At 40.9% G+C, this 24,629-nt stretch overlaps 1 protein-coding gene across 1 annotated transcript in view; it reads right to left on the bottom strand.

Annotated features, from left to right (window-relative positions):
- Positions 1-24,629, bottom strand: part of NT5DC3 (5'-nucleotidase domain containing 3) — a 67,878-nt gene that overhangs the window by 34,215 nt on the left and 9,034 nt on the right. Inside the window, exon 2 of the mRNA XM_032299556.1 lies at positions 3,141-3,325. Coding sequence (XP_032155447.1) covers positions 3,141-3,325 — 185 coding nt within the window. The remainder of the gene's footprint in view (positions 1-3,140; positions 3,326-24,629) is intronic.

Here is a 24,629-nt window from a genome sequence, read left to right on the forward strand (position 1 = left end):
TCAAAAAAAAAAAAAAAAAAAAAAAAAGAGAATGAAATTTCAATGATCTTAAATCTAGAGGCATTTCAAATAATAGTGACTGCAGTTTTTATTTTATCCATCTATTTCATCTATCTTTCCCTCAAATTTCATAAATTTTTTATGTTCATAAATTTTTTATTTTCATATTTTATCTGCTTTAAAAAAAAAAAAAAAAAAAAAACACCATAGGATGGAAAGGTGTTAGTAACCCCATAAGAGAGGCAACGTGCAGTAGAGGAGAGAATACAGTCGTCTGGAAACAGACAGACCTGAGTTCAAACCTGGTTCTGTCTCATACCGACCTACAGCCTTGATCTAGTAGCTTAATTTTCTGAACCTCAGTTTCCTCAACTGTAAAACAGAGACAACATGTGTGTGCAGGGTTGTTGTGCAGATTATAAATAATAATGTATTAATAAATAGCTAACATTTATTGAGTGTTCTCTATGTGCCATCTACTTTACATATATTAATTCATTTATCACAGTGACTGTGAGGAAAGTACTATTACTACGCCCATTTTACAGAGGAGAAAATTGAGGTCCAGAGAAATTGAGTGGGTCAATCAGATTATGTAGGAAGTAAATGATGAAGGCCAGAATTTGAACCCCGACAGTGAGGCATTAGAACCTGTTCTTTCAGGAGCTTGTGGACAATCAATGAACAGTGTCATTGGGATCATGGCTTGCTTTTAATAAATGACATCAAAGTCACAGAAATCACTGCAGCTAACCTGGAACTAAAATGCCAGCAACAATGTAACACCCCTTCGGCTCCACTTTTTAGGGGGTGGTGAACAGACAAGATGGGTGGCAGGCAGGAAGCAAGGTCTGAACCACCTCATGCTCAGTTGGCTTTCATCTCCAGGATCCAGGAAAAGGACCACAGTTTAGATGGAAGAAAGTCGTCCCTCGAACAAACAAGACCTGGGATGCCAAGCAGCTGGGGGGTTTTACATCTAATAAAGTGGCCATAACTAAAGAAAGCCAGCTGTTGGCTTAGTGGCAGAAGGAAAGCTTCTTTTTGGCCAATGCCATTACTGCATTTTGGATAGGGACAAAATGAGTTGCTCAAATCCACTGATAACCAAAAGCTGAGGGGGATCAGAAAATATGCTGAATCAAATGGTCAGGGTCCAAAACTGATGAGAACTTTGGCTGCATTAATAAAAGTATGGCATCCAGAACCAGGGAGGTGATGGTCTCCTTCCATTCCACTCTAGCCAGACCCCACCTGAGGTAACTTCAGTTCACAGCCTCACATTTAAGAGAAACAAACCAGAGCACACACAAAGGAAAGTGACTAGGATGATGAAAAGAGGACAAACAAGAACGGTTAAGAGAGCTAAGAACGATCAACCTGGGAAAAGAGAAGTCTTGGAGGGCGTAGGCTGGTCTATACGATACTTGCCCATTATACATCCAGTACTCAAACGGTTAGATATAAAATAGAAGTTTGCATAATTTGGGTTTAGAAGTTACTCATATCCACCCTCAGCCCTCCTTTGCTGCAAACTCCTTCAAGGTTTGGCTGAAGTATCACCTTCTTCTTTGCTTCCCCAATTCCCTCAGGCAGAGAAAGCTGTTCTAACCATCACAGTCAGATACATTCGAGCGCTAAGGAGACTTCCATTAGGAGGCTGCATAATTGATTTGCTTCCATGACTAATGATACCACTGGGCTGCTGGTTCCTCATGGGCACTGCCTGTCTCCTACTCATCTTTATCTTCCCAGCTTGCATTGCAGGGCTTGGCACAAGGGAACTTAAGAAATGTGTGAAGGAATAAATCAAGGAAGAAAAGAGGTCAATGGTGAAAACTGTATGAAGGCAGAACTGTTCAACCCATGGAAAAACTTCTCAAAAAACAGAGCCAACTCCCAGGGCAACGTGTGCCTGTCTGAGATGGAGATCTGAGCTGTACTTCCCGGGCGGGGTCTCCAAGGGTACTGGCCCACATGACTTCTGAGGACACCACTTATCCTGCTTCCTGAAATGTATACTCAAATCAGACTAGAAAAAAAAAAATGGGCCAGGTGCAGTGGCTCACGCCTGTAATCCCAACACTTTGGGTGGGCAGATCACAAGATCAGAAGTTCAAGACCAGCCTGACCAACATGGTGAAACCCATCTCTACTAAAAAAAAAAAAAAAAAAAAAATTAGCCAGCTGTAGTGGCGGGCACCTGTAATCTCTGCTACTCAGGAGGCTGAGGTAGGAGAATCACTTGAACCCGGAAAGTAGAGGTTGCAGTGAGCCAAGATCGTGCCACTGCACTCTAGCCTGGCAAGAGAGAGAGACTCTGTCTCAAAGAAAATAAAAAAGAAAATGCTGGGGTTGCATATTTTCTTTTTTCCCTTCCTCAATAAAAACTCTCAACAATACTATGTATCCGAAGAAAGACATTCAAATATGCTTTACTCTTAGCAATTCAAATCGGTGTTGAAGGTAAAACATCTCCTATCGTTTGAGGAATTCCTCCTAACCAGAATTCAACAGGCTGCCAATTTATCAAGCTCAGGGAGACATCGTGTTGTTCCGTGAAAGACGAGAGTATAAATATCTACAGCCAAATCTTCACTAATGCACGTCTTAGGAAGGTCTTTGCCAAAAGACATCCAAAGGTTTTATTTAAAAAACAAAAAACCAAACTATCTTCCAGGCTGGTCGTAGTGGCTCACGCCTGCGACCCAGCACTTTGGGAGACAGAGGCCAGCCGATCATGAGGTCAGGAGTTCGAGACCAGCGTGGCCAATGTGGTGAAGCTCTGTCTCTATTAAAAATTAGCTGGATGGGGTGGCGCACACCTGTAGTCCAGCTACTTGAAAGGCTGAGACAGGAGAATCGCTGGAACCTGGGATGCGGACGTTGCAGGGAGCCGAGATTGCACCACTGCACTCCAGCCTGGGCGACAGAGCGAGACTCCATCTCAACAACAACAACAAAAAACCTATCTTCCAGATAGGAGTTACTTGGAAATCTGGAAGGGAACAAAATCTACTTATTCATTCAGCAACAATGTATTAAACGACTTCTCTGTGCCGGACATGGAGTCATGTCAGCTCAAGGCTGTTCTAAGGGGGAAGGGGAGGGAGAAAACTGAACTTTCCCTAGGATCTTACCCGGTGTTCATTGATGAGAAGGTCCCGCGCAGCATTAAATATCAGCGTGTGGAGGTGCTTTGAATAAAACACCAAGGTGTAATCATAATCGAAGCCATAGATTTCGATGTCCGACAGGCTCATTTCATTGTTTGAGAAAATGGCATCTGGATTCAACAAGTTGCTCATAATGGAAGGAACCAATTCTGGAAATTAAAAAAATACATTATACTACATAATGAATAAAGGTTAGTATGCTTTCTAAAGAAAAAAAAAAAAAAAAAGAGTAAACTAGACTACAAAAGAGAATTGCTTCGCCTTGTAAACATGCTGGTGAAGGAAGCCGGCCACAGAGGACCACATGTTGCATGACGCTCATAAGCAATGTCCAGAAATGACAAACCCACAGAAAGGAGACGCATGGTTGCCTAGGACTGCTGACTGCTAATGGGCACAGAATTTCTTCTGTGGTGAAGAAAATGTTCTAAAATTGATGGTGATGATGGTGATGGTTTTGGGGGATTGAGATGAGGTCTTGCTCTGTTGACCAGACTGGAGTGCAGCGGCACAATCACAGCTCACTGCAGCCTCACTCTCCAGGGCTCAAACGACCTCCCACCTCAGCTTCCTGAGTTGCTGGGACTACAGATGCACACCATTACACCCTACTGTTTTTTGTAGTTTTTGTAGAGACAGGGTCTCCCTATGTTGCCAAGGCTGGTCTTGAACTCCTGGGCTCAGCCAGCCCAACCACCTCAGCCTCCCAAAGTGCTGGGATTACAGACGTGTGCCACCGTACCTGGCCAGTGGTGATGGCTGAACACCTCTGTGAATATACTAAAAACCACTGAATGGGACACTTTAAAAGGGTGAATTGTATGGTATATAAATTATGTCTTAATAGGCCAGGTGCGGTGGCTTACACCTGTAATCAGCACTTTGGGAGGCCGGGGTGGGTGGATCACCTGAGGTTGGGAGTTTGAGACCAGCCTGACCAACATGGAGAAACGTCATCTCTACTAAAAATACAAAATTAGCCAGGCGTGGTGGCACATGCCTGTACCCAGCTACTCGGGAGGCTGGGGCAGGAGAATCGCTTGAACCCAGAAGGCAGAGGTTGCAGTGAGCTGAGATTGTACCTTTGATTGCACTCCAGCCTGGGCAACAAGAGCAAAACTCCATCTCGAAAAAAGAGAAAGAAAAAGAAAATGTCTCAATAAAAGAACATTTGCTACTGAAAAGAACACTTGCTTCAACATCACAAAAAAAGATTTCTTTGGTTTAAAAAAATACATGTTGCAGATTTCAGAAGGTAAAAGTATAGATAACAAAATGTAAATATCACACGTCATCTCACTACCCAGAAAAAACTACTGACATTTTATGTATTTGCTGCCAATATTTTTCTATGTATCTATTGTACATAGCTAACATCACACTATGTGTACAGGTTTGCAATGAGCTACATTTAATATTCAATCATGATCCTCTTCTCATATCATTAGAGACTTTCTGAGAATAAACTATTACGTGAGACTTTGATATATATTGGTGTGCCATCATCAACCTACTATGGGTTGAGTATCCCTTATCCAAAATGTTTGGAAACAGAAGCATTTTGGATATCAGATTTTTTCGTATTTTGGAACATTTGCATTTTATCTACCGATCGTGGCTCCCCAATCCAAAAGTCCAAAATCCAAAATGCTCCAATGAGCATTTCCTTGGAGCCTCATGTCAGCATGCAAAAGTTTCTGATCTTGGAGCACCGTGGATTTTAGATTTTCAGATCAAGAATGTTACAACCTGTACTCTACGTTACACAATTAAGTTTTTTCCTATTTAATAAAAATAACTTTGCAATAAGCATCTTCATGTGTTAATCTTCACCTTTCAGATGATTTCCTTCAGAGGGTTTTGTAGAAGTGTGACTACCTTCTATCATCAGGGTCCACTGGACATTAGGTTTGGGTTTCTTTTCTGAGCAGTTCTAACCATTTGTAAGCACTGCTACTTCATGATTTCTGCTTTTTTTCCTTGGAAGCCTTTCAAAAATTCATTCTACTTTACAATTTCCATGAGTCCACTGGGCCCTTTTAAAAAATCTAAGATGCATTAGGTGATGTTGGTGATCTTATTTTTCTAACATGGTGAAACACTTTTACTACTTTATCATCCTAAGAAGTATTTCATCATTACTGGTCAATTATTGGCACCTATGATTTTTTAAAAGACTAAGAAAGCAGGAGAATGGTAAGAGATCCCTTAAGATAGTGTAATTGTGAAATAAGTCATCACTATGACATCATCCATCAGTTCTCAATGCATTGCCCAAAGAATTGCATCACTTTCAAAAAGGGATAAAAGAAGTCATCTTCGCAGGGTTTTTTTTTTTTTTGCTTTCATGGAACACTTGAGAAATCAGTTTTTCATTTTCCATCCATAACAGCAAAAAAAAAAAAAAAAAAAAAAAAAAAAGAAAGCTTACAAGGGAAGGCATCTCACGAGAAGGTGAATGCAGAGAGACACAGCAGTTCTCTACAGCCTAATGACGATGGAAAAACTGATCTTGAGGGTGACATCTCAGATGATGAGGCTTCCATGACCATATCCTAGATGAAATTCAGGATCAAAGACTGAGCAATATATTTCAAAAGACAAAAAGGCAATGTGATATTCTCATCCTGTTAATCATTTAACAGGCATTCATTAAACAGGACAAACACCATCATCCAATATTTTATGACAAGAACACAGATTGTCCTATTTTGCTAAAATTATACATGACAATATTTTTTTCACTTTTTATGTTTATGCATCAAAATTTGCTTGAAACAGCTCACAGGTAGACAAATGCTAAAATAGCTCATAGGCAGACAAATACTGAAGGCAGATGACTTTCTGGAGATAGGTCCATGTATAGAAAACCTGAACTGTCCCTATTTTGCTACATTACTAAGGACAACTACCTGACTCTATTATAACAGCTAATATTTATTAAACACTTACCATGTACTACATGCTACCAAGAAGACTTTATCTAATTTAATCCTTCCCACAACCTTAGGAAGCAAATACTACTTTAACCCCATTTCAAAAAGGAAGACACTCGAAACACATGGAAATTACTTAATTTGCTAAGGATACATTGCACCTAATGGCAGGGCTGGGATTTGAACCTGGGAAGTTTGGCTCCAACATCTATGTTTTTGTTTTTGTTTTTTTTAAGATGCATACTTTTATTTTCTGATTACATGGCTCAGATAGTTTCAATCAACGTCATCAGAAACATTTAGGAAACATGTTTGTCTTTCCTGTCTACATAGATGTCACAGTAGCCCTGGTGTTTTAAGTGTTGCCTCTAAGATTTGTCCTCTTTCAAGCATTTTCCTCTTTCTCTCAACCTGCCACTCTCAAAACCTCATTTTGTCCTACATGTGAAAACTATGGAGCCACAGTATCTTTCCTCTGTCTATGTAGATGTCACAGTAGCTCTGGTGTTTAAGTGTTACCACTAAAACTTGTCCTCATTCCAGCATTCTCCTTCAAAATCTATGTTCTTAACTCCTTTTCAGGTGCATTTTTTCCAAAAATAAAATAAAGTCAATCCATCATTTCTGCGCTCCCCCTTTCCTGTCTGCTCACTTCTTCCTAGGAATGGCACATAGTATCCACATTCACTCTAAAGAACCACCTGAAACGTTCAAGAAGCACTCCTCTTGCATAGCAACAGCTTCAATCAGGGCACTGAGGCCGCAGTCCGGGACCAACCCAGCCACAGTGAGGTATTCTGAGCATTTCACAAGGCTCCTTAACAGCTTTGAGATCTGAATCCCTTTAAAAACCTAACAGAAGCTATGGAATCCTCTTCATGTATGTGTAGATTTTAAAGAAAATTTCATGGGGTTCATGCCCTTAAGCCTGTTTGTGGCTCCCAAATTCCCACACTGCCCCTAGTTTATTGAAACCAAGACTTTATAGCCATAATCAGAACTTCCAGTCAATGAAGGCACATGTATGAACCAATAAATTAATTTCACTGACACTGACAATCTAGATGTGACTGAGCCTATTGAAAACCCAGTTAATTCACTAACACTTCCAACTCTTCATTAGTTTTTCTTTCATCAAAATCAATGAGTCAACAACCATGGCATTCATTCATTCATTCATTCAAGATGAAGTCTTGTTCTGTCACCCAGGCTGGAGTGCAGGGGTGCAATCTTAGCTCACTGCAACCTCCACCTCCCAGGTTCAAGCTATTCTCCTGCCTCCGCCCCCCAGATAGCTAGGACTATAGGTGCCTGCCACCATGCCTACCTAATTTTTTTATTTTTAGTAGAGACGGGGTTTCACCATGTTGGCCAGGCTAGCCTCAAACTCCTGACCTCAGGTGACCCGCCTGCCTCTGCCTCTCAAAGTGCTGGGATTACAGGTGTGAGCCACCGCACCTGGCCACAACAACCATGGCTTTTATTTTGCTTTTGCCAATAAGACATATCTGGTTACAGGCATTTTAAGAAACTTAGAAGCAGATAATTCACAAGAACTGGTCCTAAGAGGAGAAGCTGGCAGACCCCAGCTCTTTGATATCTAACACGGAAGATCCTCTGGCCTTATATAAATCAATGGGCCACCGCTGATGATATTTTCTGAGTATGACCACATGGCATTATCCATATGATGCAAGTGGGATCGCTTAACATTGTGACCAAAAGCTCCACTTTCACAAATGACCTTTCCAAAGGAGGTTCGAACAGCCTGCTTAATTAGAAGTTTATATTTAGAAATGGTGTTGGCAAGAAAGTCTCCCTCCCTTCCTGCTACCTGAGAACACTACGTGAAACCCTCAAGGAAAGACTATGATGGAAAATGGTGACTGGTCAGCACATCTCCGAAATCTGCCAGGGAAATCCCCGCTGGGGAATCACAGGCATGTGATTCAGGGAAAGCCTAAGACATGTTCATCATATGAATACCAACACCTGCAAGCCTGGTTTTTACAGTGTCATCCTCGACTCGAACACAAGGAGCGGAGTCCTGTTGTCCAGGTTGGAGTGCAGTGGCACCATCTCAGCTCACTGCAAGCTCCACCTCCTGGGTTCAAGCTATTCTCCTGCCTCAGCCTCCCAAGCAGCTGGAATTACGGGTGCCCACCACCATGCCCAGCTAATTTTTATATTTTTAGTAGAGACGGGGTTTTGCCATGTTGGCCAGGCTGGTCTCAAACTCCTGACCTCAGGTAATCCACCCGCCTCGGCCTCCCAAAGTGCTGGGATTATAGGCATGAGCCACCGCACCCGGCTGAGGAGCAGCATCTTAAAGGGATCTTGGCAACCCATGCAAACTTTAAAGAAAAGTTAAGAACAAATATGAATAATTATAAGGCAAAAGAAAAGAATGCCAACCACTCACAAAAAGAGAAAAAGTCTGGCTAAACTTTAGACTCTAAAGTATAAACCAAATGCCTCTTGACTAGTCAGTTTTGCACTGTCTCAAAGCAGAAACAAGAGTCGGTACCAATTTAGAAAGTGAATTCCTTTGTACATAATGGATGATGACGGCAAGACTATACAATCGGTACAAAGAAATGGAGAGACAGCTCTGTTGCAGTGGCCAGAGCGTGAGCAAAACTCGGTTCCAATGCAAGCCACTCTGAGCTGGGAGCTGCGCACCCTCCGGCACACAGCGTGGCAAGCTGGGAAGCCCCTGGTACTTCCAGTTTCCAGCAGCTTCCAGCTTTTCATCTGCTAATCCCACAGAGTACCAGGAAACGTGGTGAACAACCTATAGGAAAAACTGGTAAGCTTTCTGTTTTGGTTCTGCTTTTTGTGGTTTCTATTGTGGCAAATATACATTACATAAAGTTTACCATCTTAACCATTTCTAAGAATGCAATTTGGTGACATTATGCACATTCACCTTGCACAACCATTGCCACCATCCATCTCCAGAATTCTTTTTTTCTTGCAAAACTGAAACTCTGTACCCATTAAACAACTCCCCATTCACCCTGTTTTCCTGGCAACTACCACTCCACTTTCTGTCTCTCTGACTGGCTTCTCTAGGAACTGCACAGAAGTGGAGTCATACAGTATTTGTCTTTTTACATAGTGACCTCAAGGTCCATTCATGGTGTGGCATATGTCAGTCTTTCCTTCCTTTTTTGAGATGGAGTCTCACTCTGTCACCCAGGCTGGAATGCAGTGGAATGATCTCAGCTCACGGTAACCTCTGCCTCCAGGGTTCAAGTGATTTTCCTGCCTCAGCCTCCCGAGTAGCTGGGACTACAGGCACTTGCCACTATACTCAGCCAATTTTTTTTTAGTAGAGATGGGATTTCACAATGTTGGCCAGGCTGGTCTCGAACTCCTGACCTCAGGTGATCTGCCTGCCTCGGCTCCCAAAGTGCTGGGATTACGGGCGTGAGTCATCGCACCTGGCCCTCTCCTTCCTTTTTAAGGCTGAACAGCCCATTGTAAATATAAACCACCTTTTGTTTATCCATTTATCAATCAACAGGACATTGGTTGTGCCAACATCCTCTGGCTGCTATGAATGATGCTGCTATGAACATACAAATCCTGTTCAAATCCTCATTTTCCAGTTTTTTGGGTTTATACCTAGAAATGGAATTCCTGAATCACATAGTAATCCTATTTTTTTAGGAACTGCCCCTACTGTTTTCTATAGTGGCTGTTCCATTTCGTTTTGCCTTTTTAAGGCCATCACAGAAGAATACCATTTCTTGCCTAAATTGTATCATTACTATTGACAGAGAGAGAATATGAAAGAAGGCAGAACCTCATTCTGCTACAGAAGTCAGACACTTTCCACTTATTCAAGGAAACGTTTTTAAACTGTGTAAAGATGTGAGCTTGGAAAGTACACTTTTTTTTTTTTTTTTGTCAAGTACTTTGTCTTCTTTAATGCTCAGAAATGCTAAATGACTCTGCCTTAATACAGGCCTAGAGCTTGGCAGAGCTGTCACAGAGCAGCATGTGGAGACGGCACTGAGCAGAAATCCATGGCCTCAGTGATGTCAATGAATATTCTCAATGTTTTAAAAAATATGATGTGCCTGTCACGCCAGCCTTGGGCACACAGAACTGGAGAGCTCTAAAAGTTTACCAAATGTATTACTTGCTCTCAGCATTATCCCAGCAACCAGTCAGAGAAAGACAGGAGGGTGCAAAGGATGGGTCTGACAAACCGAGGTCCCAAAGGCTGCCTGTGGTAAGCGATGGTTGCGGGCGCTGGGTGTCTGGGCCCCTCCAGCGTGGCTGCACCATCTCACACTTGCTCCCATTCAATTGGCTCTTCTTTCCAGGCACATGGGGAGGAAGGATCACAATCCTCCCTCCACTCCTCACTTCTGACTCTGGCCAGCTCTGGTCCCAACAGATCACAGGCAGAAGAGATATGTGTCACTTCTGGAGCCGTGCCCACTCCCTTACCCTACTGTGCCTAGCATGGAAATATGATACAGACACTACAAGATGAAGAGGAGGCTGGAAGGCTAAGCCACCTCATGGAGCTGACTGCCCTGCAGAGTTCTGGGGGTCCCCCAGTAGACTTTGCATGACAGAGAAATAGGCTTTTGTGACAGCGATCTGTAAAAAGCCACTGGGATTTTGGTATTGCTTGTCACTGCAGCATAACCTAGCCTAACCTGACTGATAAATCTTCAATACTATGATTTTGTCGGGAAACCTCTCTTCTCCAACATTCAGACTGGATGGTCTCACAGGGTTCCATTCCTGACTCCAGAAGGAGGGCATGTAACCCAGGCCTGGCCTAACAGAGTACCTGAATTCCCTTACCAATGCTGACTAGTTTGGGACAGACATAGGTTCCCCTCCAGCCAATCATCATACTTTCCCTACAGCTCAAGTGAACCAATGAGTCCAATCAAGTCAATTTCTGGATTTGTAAGGGAATTTCAGGGAAGAGGCACTCTTTGCTTCCAAAGGTAGACTTAAGAGAACATTAATCTGGAGATATGAGTGGCCACTGTTAGGAACCTGGAAAAGATGCCAACGGGGAAGAGTTAAGTTTTCTACTGCTTATGGCCAAAGGAATTCAGGTATTGATCGACTTACCACACATGCAACTTACGACCATTCGACTTTACGACCACAATCACTAGCCACGACTGCTCCGCGTCTGGCAGCGCAAACGTTGCCCAGCTGGGTGTACGACAGTGTGGACCAGCTTCTGGCAGCACTACCATCTCCACGTGCACCATTTCAACTGTGCATATAGCCTACTCAGCTTACGACCAAATCGTGTTACGACCGGTCCGCGGTCCCGACCGTGGTCATAAGTCAAGCACTAGCTGTAAAAGTTTGTTAAGACTATTCAGCCACTCAAAATTCTGATAATAAATTTTAACTTTTTAACCTGGTATCAAAGACATTCCCGATGTATAGTTTAATCTATCTCTCTAATCTTGAATTCTCCTTCCCATGCCCTACTTTCAACAAGATGGGTCACCCACTGCTCTGTGTTCTCCAACATATGCTGTAGTTGAATACTGACCAGAGTGAAATCTGCCTGGAATAGTCTGTCTTTGTCTAATGTCTATGCATCAACACCGATCAGCTATGTGAAAAGAGTGTCAAGACCTTCCTTCACATTATGGTATCAAACACGATGTGAGTCAGAGTTTAAAAATGTTAAACATTAAAAAGAAAAATATATAACTATTTATTTCATCTCTGAATAAAACATAACTTTCCAAATGTTAAAAAAAAAAAAAATAGCAATATACTAAATCACAGAGAAAAGTACTGGCAGATTTGCAACATAAGATTTCATAACACCTGTGTACCCAAAAATACCAAAAACAACAATTTGGGAAAAGAGGTGAGTATATGAGACCAAAAAATTGAAAAGACAAACAGCAATGGTCTAGTACTCTTAAAATTTTAAAAATTCATACCAAAGGAAATCAGCTGATAAACTAAATGTTCAACCACTCGAATTACAAAACAAAAAAGCAAATTAAAACAAGTGCAATTAACAGTACGTACCTCGATAGGTGGAATTACAAACATCTCTACTGTCTGTATTTCATTTACATGGTTTTCTATAATAAGCCTGTGTCATTTGGCTAAGAAATAAAGTAAGAAGTCATTTTCCTCCATCAGATTGCAGCAGCTTTTCTGTTGTTAGTGGTGGGGCTATCTGTCTGTGTTGTTTTGGGCATGTTCTATTCTTGTTTTGTTTGTAATTATGGAACCTGGTGCCAGGACCCGGGCAGCTTCACTCCTTGCTGTTTAAGAGTATAAATCAGAACAAACTTTCTAGAAAACCGCTTGGCAATATGTATCAAGAGTCTGTTAAAAATATTCATACCCTTTGACCCAGTAATTCCCTTTCTAGGGAATCTATGCTAAGGAAATAGTCAGAGATTTAGTTTAAGATTTATACACAAAGACTTTGTTACATTGATATTAATAAAGCAAAAACTGGGGGACAACACGCTCCATTTGGAGGCCCAAACATGCATCTCAGATATTTGAACTCGCAAGTGTGTTAACAAGAATATGATCAAATAGAGAAGGTAAGATGCACTTGAAAATCCTTAAAACTTCAATTTTATTGATAACACAAATCACAATCCCAGATACACTAAGATGGCATTTTTCTTTAGTTATGATTTTTCTTTTTGGTATATGCCCTAGATTTCAAGCTGCTTTGAAAGAAAAAAGAATATACAGAGCAGAAGTCCCTGAAGAAGAAATGGAAGAGAAGAAAATTTCCTAGAGAATTTTAGAAATTAAAAAAAAAAAAAGAGAAAAAGCCTTCATTCTCTCCCTACCCACTACGTATCACGAAGCTTTCTGTGAATTTCCCCAGTGCTCAGTCAACCAAAAAGTTGATCTAGTGGATAAGAATTATGTGCATTTACTATATACCAGGTACTTTATGAAGCAATGTACATGCCCTCACTTCATGCAAGAAACTGGTTATTACACCCATTTCACAGAGAAAAATGAAGATGAGATTCACAGCTCAAGGTCACGTTTTAAATATTTCTGTGCTCCCAAATCCACAAAAAAGGACGTACATAAAATACTTGTTTTTCCCTAATTGGACCAAATCTCAACTTCTGTTTACCTTTTATAATATTCATATACTTTAAGAATACTCACACATATTCCAAATAATTTCATATTTAACATGCTTCAAATTCTCCTTTACAAGTTCAAGTGTAAATTGAAAACATCAACGTTCCAAAATTTCTTTTAAAAGTATACCTATGGCCGGGCGCGGTAGCTCACACCTGTAATCCCAACACTTTGGGAGGCTGAGGTGAGTAAATCATGAGGTCAGGAGTTCGAGACCAGCCTGGCAAAGATGGTGAAACCCCATCTCTACTAAAAATACAAAAATCAGTCAGGCGCCCAGCTACTCAGGAAGCTGAGGCAGGAGAATTGCTTGAATCCGGGAGAGGGAGGTTGCAGTGAGCTGAGATCGTGCCACTGCACTGTAGCCTAGGCAACAGAGGGAAAAAAAAAAAAAAAAAAAAGGACACCTATGGATTGGAAACATGAAAATAAGCACAGGCACTTTTTGTTTCTACGCTGAGGCAGTATCTACCCTCTCCATTATCTCCACTACAGGAGAACTCAAGGTCCTATATCCAAATGTTAAGCCTTTAAACTTCACATCTGTAACTGCCAGTGAAAATGACAAGAAAAAGACACCCTAATTCAGCTGCTTTATCTCTTAGCAACTTTCACCATGTTCCAACTTCCTTCCGTCCAGCCAGGCTAGGCACAAGGCAGTACAGTCAGTTCTGCTATTAATGGTTGAAACGTGTCAATCTGTTCTGAAATGTTAGGGAACAAGTTGATCATAATGCAATTTCATTTGTTTATGTTTTGGTGTTACACTTAGTGCCAGCAAGTTGTGATATAGTTGTGTCCACTTAGTAGATTTTCTGCTAATAATTCATTACAATAAAGGAAAGTTAAATAGAAAGTATGACTTTGAAGGCCAAGGTTGAGATAACAATTCTTAAGAGTGTGTAACTGTCAGACCTTAAAGAGACATAAATTTTTAGCCAGAAACTGTTTCCTCCAGTATCTCTAATAACCATTTGGTTTTAAGTCATTTTTATTTCTGCAGTAGTCCAATGACAGATGCTGAGATGAAACAAAATGCCTAAGGTACCCTTTTCACAGTGAAAGTGAACACTGATGGGGTTACCTGCCCAGCATGCTCCATTCCTTATAGAAGTGACTCAGCTGGGCGCAGTGGCTCACGCCTGCAATCCCAGTACTTTGGGAAGCCGAGACAGGCGGATCATGAGGTCAGGAATTGGAGACCAGACTGGCCAACATGATGAAACCCCATCTCTACTAAAAATGCAAAATAATTAGCTGGGTGTGGTGGTGCATGCCTGTAATCCCAGCTACTCAGGAGGCTGAGGCAGGAGAATCACTTGAACCCAGAAGGTGGAGCTTGCAGTGAGCCAAGATGGCGCCACGGCACTCCAGCCTGGATGACGGAGCAAGACTCCGTCTGGGGCGGGTAGGGAAGAAGTGACTCTTCTCGGGTTCCTTCTGGGACCTGCCCCTCCAGTTACAGCTGCTGGTCCAGGGCAGAACACCACTCAAGCTGGGTCACTCCTGAGGTGGGTACAAGACTCAAGCCAGGTTACACTAGAGTCCTTCTCTTATTTCTGTATTTTCACTTTATAGTTTTATTGAAGTACAATAAACTGCACATAAAGTATACAGTTTGATGAGGTCTGACAAATACTGCCAAGACATCTGTGATGCCATCATCAGAATAAAGGCAAATAAGCATCTAACACCCCCAAACCTTCCCTCACATTTCTTTAAATTCCAGCCCATCCTCCCCTCCAACCCTGCCCATCCCCAGGCCACCTCTCATTTTCTTTTGGTCAGATTCCTTTGCATTTGCTAGAATTTTATATTGATGAGATCATACAACATGTAGTATCCTTGCAAATTGGTTTTCCGAGGTACTAGAGCCACAGGAAATCTTTTTCAATAAGCACTTATCATACCTACTATGTGCCACACTGCACAGGGCACCACATGGGGATTATAAATACAAAGCAGTATCACAGGCAGTGGGGAAGACCAACGAACATCACACTGATGCGAGACAGAGGAACTCGGTATGCGGCTGGCATGTCCCCTGGGGAAGAGGCAATTCAAGTCCCATTTTTTTTTTTTTTTTTTTTTTTGAGACGGAGTTTCACTCGTTACCCAGGCTGGAGTGCAATGGCGCGATCTCGGCTCACTGCAACCTCCGCCTCCTGGGTTCAGGCAATTCTCCTGCCTCAGCCTCCTGAGTAGCCGGGATTACAGGCACGCACCACCATGCCCAGCTAATTTTTTGTATTTTTAGTAGAGACGGCGTTTCACCATGTTGACCAGGATGGTCTCGATCTCTTGACCTCGTGATCCACCCGCCTCGGCCTCCCAAAGTGCTGGGATTACAGGCTTGAGCCACCGCGCCTGGCCTCAAGTCCCATTTTTATTGTGTCTGATAATCTAAGAAGAAACATGCATTTTTCCATTAGTTTACATAGTTTGCATCATCTGCAAGGAGAAGCAATCCACGACAAACAGAATTACTCCTCTAATTAATAATGCACATGACATTTACACTACTCCCACCAAAAGTTAAAATTATACCTCTTATTATCCTGTAAGTAATATCTGTAATTTTGACTACTCCACAGAAATCCATCACACTTCCTAGTTACAAAAATAAAACTACATACAACTACATTTCAAATAACATTATATATAGTAATGGTTTAATGACAACCTATTCTTTAAAAAAAATCTTTTAAAAATCAACAGAACTGACCAAAATTAAAGTACATTGAGCTTCAAGGGAAAAAGTCCTTTAAAAAAAGAAAATTGTGCACAGCACAGTAGCTCACACTTATAATCCCAACACTTTGGGAGGCAGAAGGATGGCTTGAGGCCAGGAGTTCAAGACCAGCCTGGCCAGCAAAGTAAAACTCTGTATCTATTTTAAAAAAAAAAAAAAAATTTAAATCAGCCAGGCACAAGTAGCTAATTGGCAGGCTGAGACGGAAGGATCCCTTGAGCCCAGGAGTTCAAGGCTGCAGTGTGCTTGATGGTGCCACTGCACTGTAGCCTGGGTAGCAGAGAAAGATCCTATCAGAAAGGGGAGAGGAGGGGGAGTGGGAGGGGAGGAGATTGAGCCGAGTCAAAGATCAAAGAATAGGTAAACTCAAAAATTTTTCATTAGAATATATAGGAAATAGAAAAGGAACATAAATTAATGCCATCCACATGCTGTGCACAAGGCACTTCTCATTTATCACCTCGATTAATGTCCCAAGAACTCCATGAAGTGAATACTACAATCTCTCATTTGCAGATGGGGAAAATAAGGCCAAGAAGTAAAGTAGCTGGTCCAAAGTCACACTGCCATTAAATACTATGAGGCAGGTAAAACGCTTGGCACAGTGCTTGGTTGAAAGTAAGTGCTTCATAACTGTCAGTCCCTTCTTTTTCCTTCATTCATTCAATAAATAATTTTTCCTAGATCAGTAGTTACCAGCATAATCTGGACCTCCTCTCCAGGGAACCTTTGAGGTCAAAGCTACTCTCATAATATAGTAAGATGTGGCAGACAGAATAATGGCTCTCCAAATATGTCCATGTCCTAATCCCTAGAACCTGTAAATATGTTACCTTACATGGCCAGGGGAATTAAGGTTGCAGATGGATTAAGATTGTTATCAGCTGACTTTCAAATAAACCTATTATCCTGCATTATCCAGGTGGACCCAATGTAATCACAAGGGTCCTTAAGTGTGCAGAAGATTCAGTGTGAGAGAGATGTGATTTGAGAAAGACTCAGGAAGCCATTGCTGGCTTTGAAAATGCAACAGGCTACAATGTGGGGAACCTCTAGAAACTGAAAAGCTGAAGAAAACTCTCTCCACCAGAACCTCCAGAAAGAAATCCAGTCCTACAACATCTTGATTTTACCCCAGTGAGATCTATTTCAGACTTTTAACTTCCAGAACTATAAAGACAATATACTGTACTGTTGTAAATCACTAAATTTGTGGTAATTTGTTACAGAAGCAATGAAAATTCAACACAGAGACAGTCTGCCTTTTTCACTCTCACCAATGTACACCGAAGTTTTGCCAGAAGACACATGATGTGTGTCTGATACTGCAATAGACTGAGTACAGAATCAGATTTGAGAATCTATTAATCCAGACATCACAGAACTTTGCACAAACATAAAATCATGACATTCTTCTAAATTTCTTTTATTTTGGAAAATAGTAATTTTTCATAAAAAGCATGCCATTTATGTTAAGAGGTAACAGACTGGTATTTTAAATGAATCAGTAAATACATATGACCAGGTGCGGTGGCTCACCCCTGTAATCCCAGCACTTTGGGAGGCCAAGGCAGGTGGATCACCTGAGGTCAGGAGTTCGAGACCAGCCTGGCCAATATGGTAAAACCCCATCTCTACTAAAAATACAAAAAATTAGCTGGGCGTGGTGGCAGGCACCTGTAATCCCAGCTACTCAGAAGGCTGAGAGGCAAGAGAATAGCTTGAACCCAGAAGACAAAGGTTGCAGTGAGACGTGATCGTACCACTGCACTCCAGCCTGGCTACCAAAAGCAAAACTCCATCTCAAAAAAATTAATTAACTAATTAAATGAATCAATAAATACACATCTTAAAATTCCCTGGGTTTTAATTTCTAATACAATTACTATCAATATAAGAGCAGAATACATTCTTTAAAAGTCTACAATCTATAAACAGAAACTCTAGGATCTTCAATAATTAAAGTGTATAAAAGAGTACTGAGGGTAAAACGTTTGAAAGGTCTTCTACCATAGCTAAGGATTAATATTCAATGAGGAGTGTTTCTCAAGTAGGCTTTTCTGCTCGCATGAGAACAAAATATTCCAATCTATGCAGAGAGATGCATCTCTACAGATTAAAATATTATTCAGGTTTATACATCAATATCTTATCAATTCACTTAGCATGAAACAGTTCCTCAAAACCCTAGTAAAGTAAAAAGAGTTACTCAAGGACCAATCCTTTAAAGTATAAAAATTTACTATAAAACCCAGCTTGATCAGTCAGCTAGCCTCTCTTTCTCTCTGCACTCTCTTAACATGTAGCATTTGACTTAAAAAATAATAACAGAATTCTATCATTGTCTTCTAAGTACTTTCTTGCAAACCTTTTTTAAAGCTTTGGTTTTCCTTCTCTAAAATACAAGAAGGACATGTCAATACAAGAAGGACAAAGTCAGGATTTAGCTGACCACAAACTGAACACAAATTAACTCTTAAGGCATTCTAACAGAGGTACAGTGTTCAAACAAGGAAGAGCCAGTTGCTTCCCTCCAGTGTGAACCAGTCAGACCACACATGGTCAAGAACAAATGGTTCACTTTCGAAGGGATGTTGACAAACTAGAGTGAAAGCAAAGTTGAGCTTCCAAAATGAAATCAAAGGCGAGTTGTAGTGATGATGCATGATCACCACCTTCATATTTAAGCAACTATGATATGGAAAGGGAATCAGAAGTATTCTCTGTGACTCAGCCATCCAAAATAAAATGGGCAGCCTTGTGATCATACAATAAGCTCAAGCAGATGCCAGATGGCCACCAACAAAGTCTATGGAAAAAAGGATTCCTTCTTCCAGCAGAGGGCTGAAATCTATGACCTCCAGAGGCCCCTCTACTTGCCAGAGTCTAAGGTTTTCCCATTTTAGGCATTTATATTTTATCTGAAAATGTGAAAATTACGATGTGGCATGTTTCTCCCTTAAATCTTTTCACTACTTTCTTGTGTGGCCACAGGATCAACATTATACACCTAAAGAAGACTTTTAAAGAATATATCCTGCTATTTCTATTTCTAAGACATAAAGAAAGGTAAAGATAATACAAAGAACACCCATATCCCTACCATCCAAGTGGGATATAAAATCCTGTCCACCCTCACCTGCAGGTTCCTCCTGCCTCTGACACAACCACTACCCAGATTTTGGTGTTTACCACTCTCTTGCATTTTTTTTTTTTTTTTTTTTTTTTCGGAGACAGAGTCTCACTCTATTGCCCAGGCTGGAGTGTAGGGGCATGATCTCAGCTCACTGCAACCCTCTGCCTCCAGGGTTCAAGTGATCCTCTTGCCTTGGCCTCCCGAGTAGCTGGAATTACAGGTATATGCCACTCTATCTGGCTAATTTTTGTATTTTTAGTAGAGACGGGATTTCACCATGTTGGCCAGGCTGGTCTCGAACTCCTGGCCTCAAGTGATTTGCCTACCTTGGCCTCCCAAAGTGCTGGGACTACAGGTATGGGCCATCATGTCCAGCCTCCCCTGCATTTCTCTAGACTTTTGCCTCATACATGTGTGTCCATACAAGCAATCTGTAAGAATTTTATATGTTTTAAAACATTTTATGTCTGCAACTTGCTTTTTTCTTTTTACTCAAAATTATTCTTATGAGTCACCCATGTAGGTATATTTCTGTAGTTCTAGGTCAGCAGACAACACACGTTTTCTATAAAGGGTAGTTAGTAAATATTTGGAGCTCTGCATATGGTCTTTGCTGCAACTGCTCAACTCTGACATCCTAACACAAAAGGAGAAACATCAAAAAAAATAGAAAAAAACGGGTGTGGGTATGTTGCAATAAAACTTAGTAAACAAAGAGACATCAGGCTACAACTGGCCCACGAAGTGTGGTTTGCAATCTTTCTTATAGTTAATAGTATTTCCTTTTAATATCATTTCAATATGTGTCTGATATTAACAACTTGCTGGTTTTCTTTGGTTCCCATTTACCCAAGATAACTTCCCATTCTATTAACCTCAACCTTTCTACATCTTTGTTTTAGGGTGCATCTCTTATAAACAGCATTCAGCTGGAATGTTTCTTATATGTGATCTGACAATCTGTCTTTCAATCTGAGTTTATTCACGATTATTGATATTTAATACTGAAATTTGGAATTATTTCCTCCATCACATTCTACACTATTTCTTGCTTTTTCTGTGTCTTTTACCATCTCTCTTACCCACTTCTAAATTGATTTCAAGATTGTCAATATTTGTTTAGATTTATTCACAACTCTACCAATTTATTTTTTCTCCATTTTCACTTGCATCTAAGACCTTTGGAAATTTTTTTTTCCTGACATAAATACATTCCTTTTTTTTTTAATTGCATTTAGGTTTTGGGGTACATGTGAAGAACATGCAAGATTGTTGCATAGGTACACATGTGGCAGTATGATTTGCTTCTTCCCCATCACCTATATCTGGCATTTCTCCCCATGCTCTTTCTCCCCAACTCCCCACCACCCACTGTCCCTTGCCTATTTCCCCCCAACAGACCCCAGTGTGTAATGCTCCTCTCCCTGTGTCCATGTGTTCTCATTGTTCAACACCCGCCTATGAGTGAGAACATGCGGTGTTTGATTTTCTGCTCTTGTGTCAGTTTGCTGAGAATGATGGTTTCCAGGTTCATCCATGTCCCTACAAAGGAAATGAACTCAATGTTTTTTATGGCTGCATAGTATTCCATGGCGTACATGTGCCACATTTTCCCTGTCCAGTCTATCATCGATGGGCATTTGGGTTGGTTCCAGGTCTTTGCTATTGTAAACAGTGCTGCAATGAACATCTGTGTGCACGTGTCCTTCTAGTAGAACGATTCATAATCCTTTGGATATATATCCAGTAATGGGATTGCTGGGTCAAATGGAATTTCTATTTCTAGGTCCTTGAGGAATCGCCACACTGTCTTCCACAATGGTTGAACTAATTTACACTCCCACCAACAGTGTAAAATTGTTCCTATTTCTCCACATCCTCTCTAGCATCTGTTGTCTCTGGATTTTTTAATGATCGCCATTCTAACTGGCATGAGATGGTATCTCAATGTGGTTTTGATTTGCATTTCTCCAATGACCGGTGATGATGAGCATTTTTTCATATGTTTGTTGGCCTCATGTATGTCTTCTTTTGTAAAGTATCTGTTCATATCCTTCGCCCACTTTTGAATGGGCTTGTTTTTTTCTTGTAAATCTGTTTTAGTTCTTTGTAAATTCTGGATATCAGCCCTTTGTCAGATGGGTAAACTGCAAAAATTTTTTCCCATTCTGTTGGTTGCCGATTCACTCTAATGACTGTTTCTTTTGCCGTGCAGAAGCTGTGGAGTTTGATTAGGTCCCATTTGTCTATTTTGGCTTTTGTTGCCAATGCTTTTGGTGTTTTGGTCATGAAATCCTTGCCTACACCTATGTCCTGAATGGTTTTGCCTAGATTTTCTATGGTTTTTTTGGTGTTAGATCCAAAATCTCCTGAAACTGATAAGCAACTTCAGCAAAGTCTCAGGATACAAAATCACTGTGCAAAAATCACAAGCATTCCTATACACCAATAACAGACTTAAAGAGAGCCAAATCAAGAACAAACTGCCATTCACAATTGCCACAAAGAGAATAAAATACCTAGGAATACAACTAACAAGGAATGCAAAGGACCTCTTCAAGGAGAACTACAAGCCACTGCTCAACGAAATAAGAGAGGACACAAACAGATGGAGAAACATTCCATGTTCATGGTTAGGAAGAATCAATATCCTGAAAATGGCCATACTGCCCAAAGTTATTTACAGATTCAATGCTATCCCCATCAAGCTACCAATGACCTTCTTCATAGAACTGGAAAAAAACACCTTAAACTTCATATGGAACCAAAAGAGAGCAAGCATAGCCAAGTCAATTCTAAGCAAAAAGAACAAAGTGGGAGGCATCACACTACCAGACTTCAAACTATACTACAAGGCTACAGTAATCAAAACAGCATGGTAGTGGTACCAAAACAGAGACATAGACCAATGGAACAGAACAAAGGCCTCGGAAGCAACACAACATATCTACAACCATCTGATCTTTGACAAACCTGAGAAAAACAAGCAATGGGGGAAGGATTCCCTGTTTAATAAATGGTGTTGGGAAAACTGGCTAGCCATGTGCAGAAAGCAGAAACTGGACCCCTTCCTGACACCTTACACTAAAATTAACTCCAGATGGATTAAAGATTTAAACATATACACATTCTTTAGAAGTTCCTTTAGTGAATTCCTTGATGGTAAAGCTCTTAGCCTTTTTTTTTTTTTTGAGGGAGTCCCACTATGTTGGCCAGGCTAGAGTGCAATGGCACAATCTCAGCTCACTGCAACCTCCACGTCCTGGGTTCACTCAATTCTCCCGTCTTAGCCTCCTGAATAGCTGAGATTACAGGTGCCTCATCACATCCAGCTAATATTTTGTAATTTTAGTAGAGATGGGGTTTCACAATCTTGGCCAGGCTGGTCTTAGCTCTTAGCTTCTAATAAAAATAAAAATTAAAAAAAGAAAAGGCCTGGTGTGGCACCTGTAATCCCAGCACTTTGGGAGGCCAAAGTGGGTGGATCACAAAGGGGGTGAGTTCGAGACCAACCTGGCCAATATGGTAAAACCCCATCTCTACTAAAAATACAAAAATTAGCTGGGCACGGTGGTGGATGCCTGTAATACCAGCTACTCAGGAAGCTGAGGGACGAGAATCGCTTGAACCCAGAAGGTGGTGGTTGCAGTGAGCCAAGGTTGCACCACTGCACTCCAGTCTGGCCAAGGGAGCGAGACTGTCTCAAAATAAAAAAAAAGAAAAAAGAAGTATCTGTATACTCTCTTAAATGCTGATGGAGCTAGATATACAATTCTAAATTGACATTTTTCTCTCAGCACGTTGAGGTAATCCACTGTCTTCAAGTGTCTGCTATCACTGTTCAAAAGTCTATCAGTCTCCCAGACTTTTGTGGTAGTAATAACATCATCAATAATCATGGTTAACATTTACAAGGGACTTACAAGTCAGGCACTATTTTAAAAACTCTACAAACATTAACTCATTTAAACCTACTAATCCTCGAAGACAAGTATTATTGTTAGCCCATTTTACATATAAGGAAACTGAGACACATAGACGTCATTTGCCCAAGGTCACATGGCTTATAAATGGTGAAGTTAGGATCTGATCCTAGTATGCTTGCTCCACGGTCTATACTCTTAATTGATATGCCTTTGGGTCTTTTTGTTTACTTTTAGGATCTTCTCTTTGTCTTTTGTATCTATTACTTCTTATTCATCCTGTTTGGGGTTTGTTTTGCATTCTAAATCTGAGGATTCTGCCTTTCATTTGTTTTGGAAAACTCTCAGCAATTATTCCTCTGAATATTTTCTCTCCCCATTTCCGGGTCTCTCCTGTTGGAACTCCACTTAGACATGTGTTTGACATCTCACACTATCAGTCTGTCAACTGCTTTCATATTATCTATCTATTTGATTATAGTCTGGGTAATGTTCTCAGAGTTACTGCCCAGTCATTAATTCTTTTTCTTCTTTTTCTAATCTTCCAGTTAAAATCATTCCATTAAACTTTTAATTTTTAAAGATTAAAACTTTAATCTCTAAAGTTTCTATATGGTTCTTTTAAAAACCTGCCTGATCATCCTAGGAGTTTCACATTCCTTATTCATGTTTTCCATTTCATCTCTTATTTCTCCAAAGTTTCAAACATTCTCAGATAGCACTACATATATGCTTTATGTAATAATTCCAATATCTTAAGTCCTATTCATACTAATTGTGCTGCCTGCTGATTCTGCTGGTTCTTCCTTATGATGGCTTATTTGTGTATTTTTAAATTTTGGACTGTAAACTCAGATCTAATCTTGAGAATACCGGGAGGCCTGGGTTTAAGCTATTTATCCAGAGAGTTTGCATTGCCTTCTACCAGGAATCCCAGATCACTATCACTCAATTTCTCAGGTGGGATTGTGGTATGGTTTGGCTCTGTGTCCCCACCCAAATCTCACCTTGAATTGTAATCCTCATAAGCCCCATGAGTCAAGGGTGGGAACAGGTAACTGAATCATGGGGGCAGCTTTCCCCATGCTGTTCTTGTGATAATGAGCGAGTCTCATGAGAGCTAATGGTTTTATAGGCATCTGACATTTCCCCTGCTGGCACTCATTCTCTCTCCTGATGCCCTGTGAAGAGGTACCTTCCACAACAACTGTAAGTTTCCTGAGGCCTCCCCAGCCATGCGGACCTGTGAGTCAATTAAACCACTTTTCTTTATAAATTACTCAGTCTCAGGTATTTCTTCATAGCAGTGTGAGAACAGACTCATACATTGCCACACAATACAAGAAGAAACAATTCAAACCTAAATCCATGTGAGGATAAGCCTGTGATTACAAAGTCATGGGAAACTTCCAAAACCTGTCCCCCCACACACGGAAAACATACCTGAAGCAAAAGCCAAGAGACAAGTTTCTCTATTGTCTCCCTGCACACAAGGAAGCACTCTGTGGCCACCAGATTTATAGGCGAGTCTCCGACAATATGTGTGTGTCGTGTGTGTGTATG

Source organism: Sapajus apella, unplaced genomic scaffold, assembly GCF_009761245.1.
Source record: "Sapajus apella isolate SASKATOON/1434 unplaced genomic scaffold, GSC_monkey_1.0 scaffold2, whole genome shotgun sequence".
NCBI classification, from domain to species: Eukaryota; Metazoa; Chordata; class Mammalia; order Primates; family Cebidae; genus Sapajus; species Sapajus apella.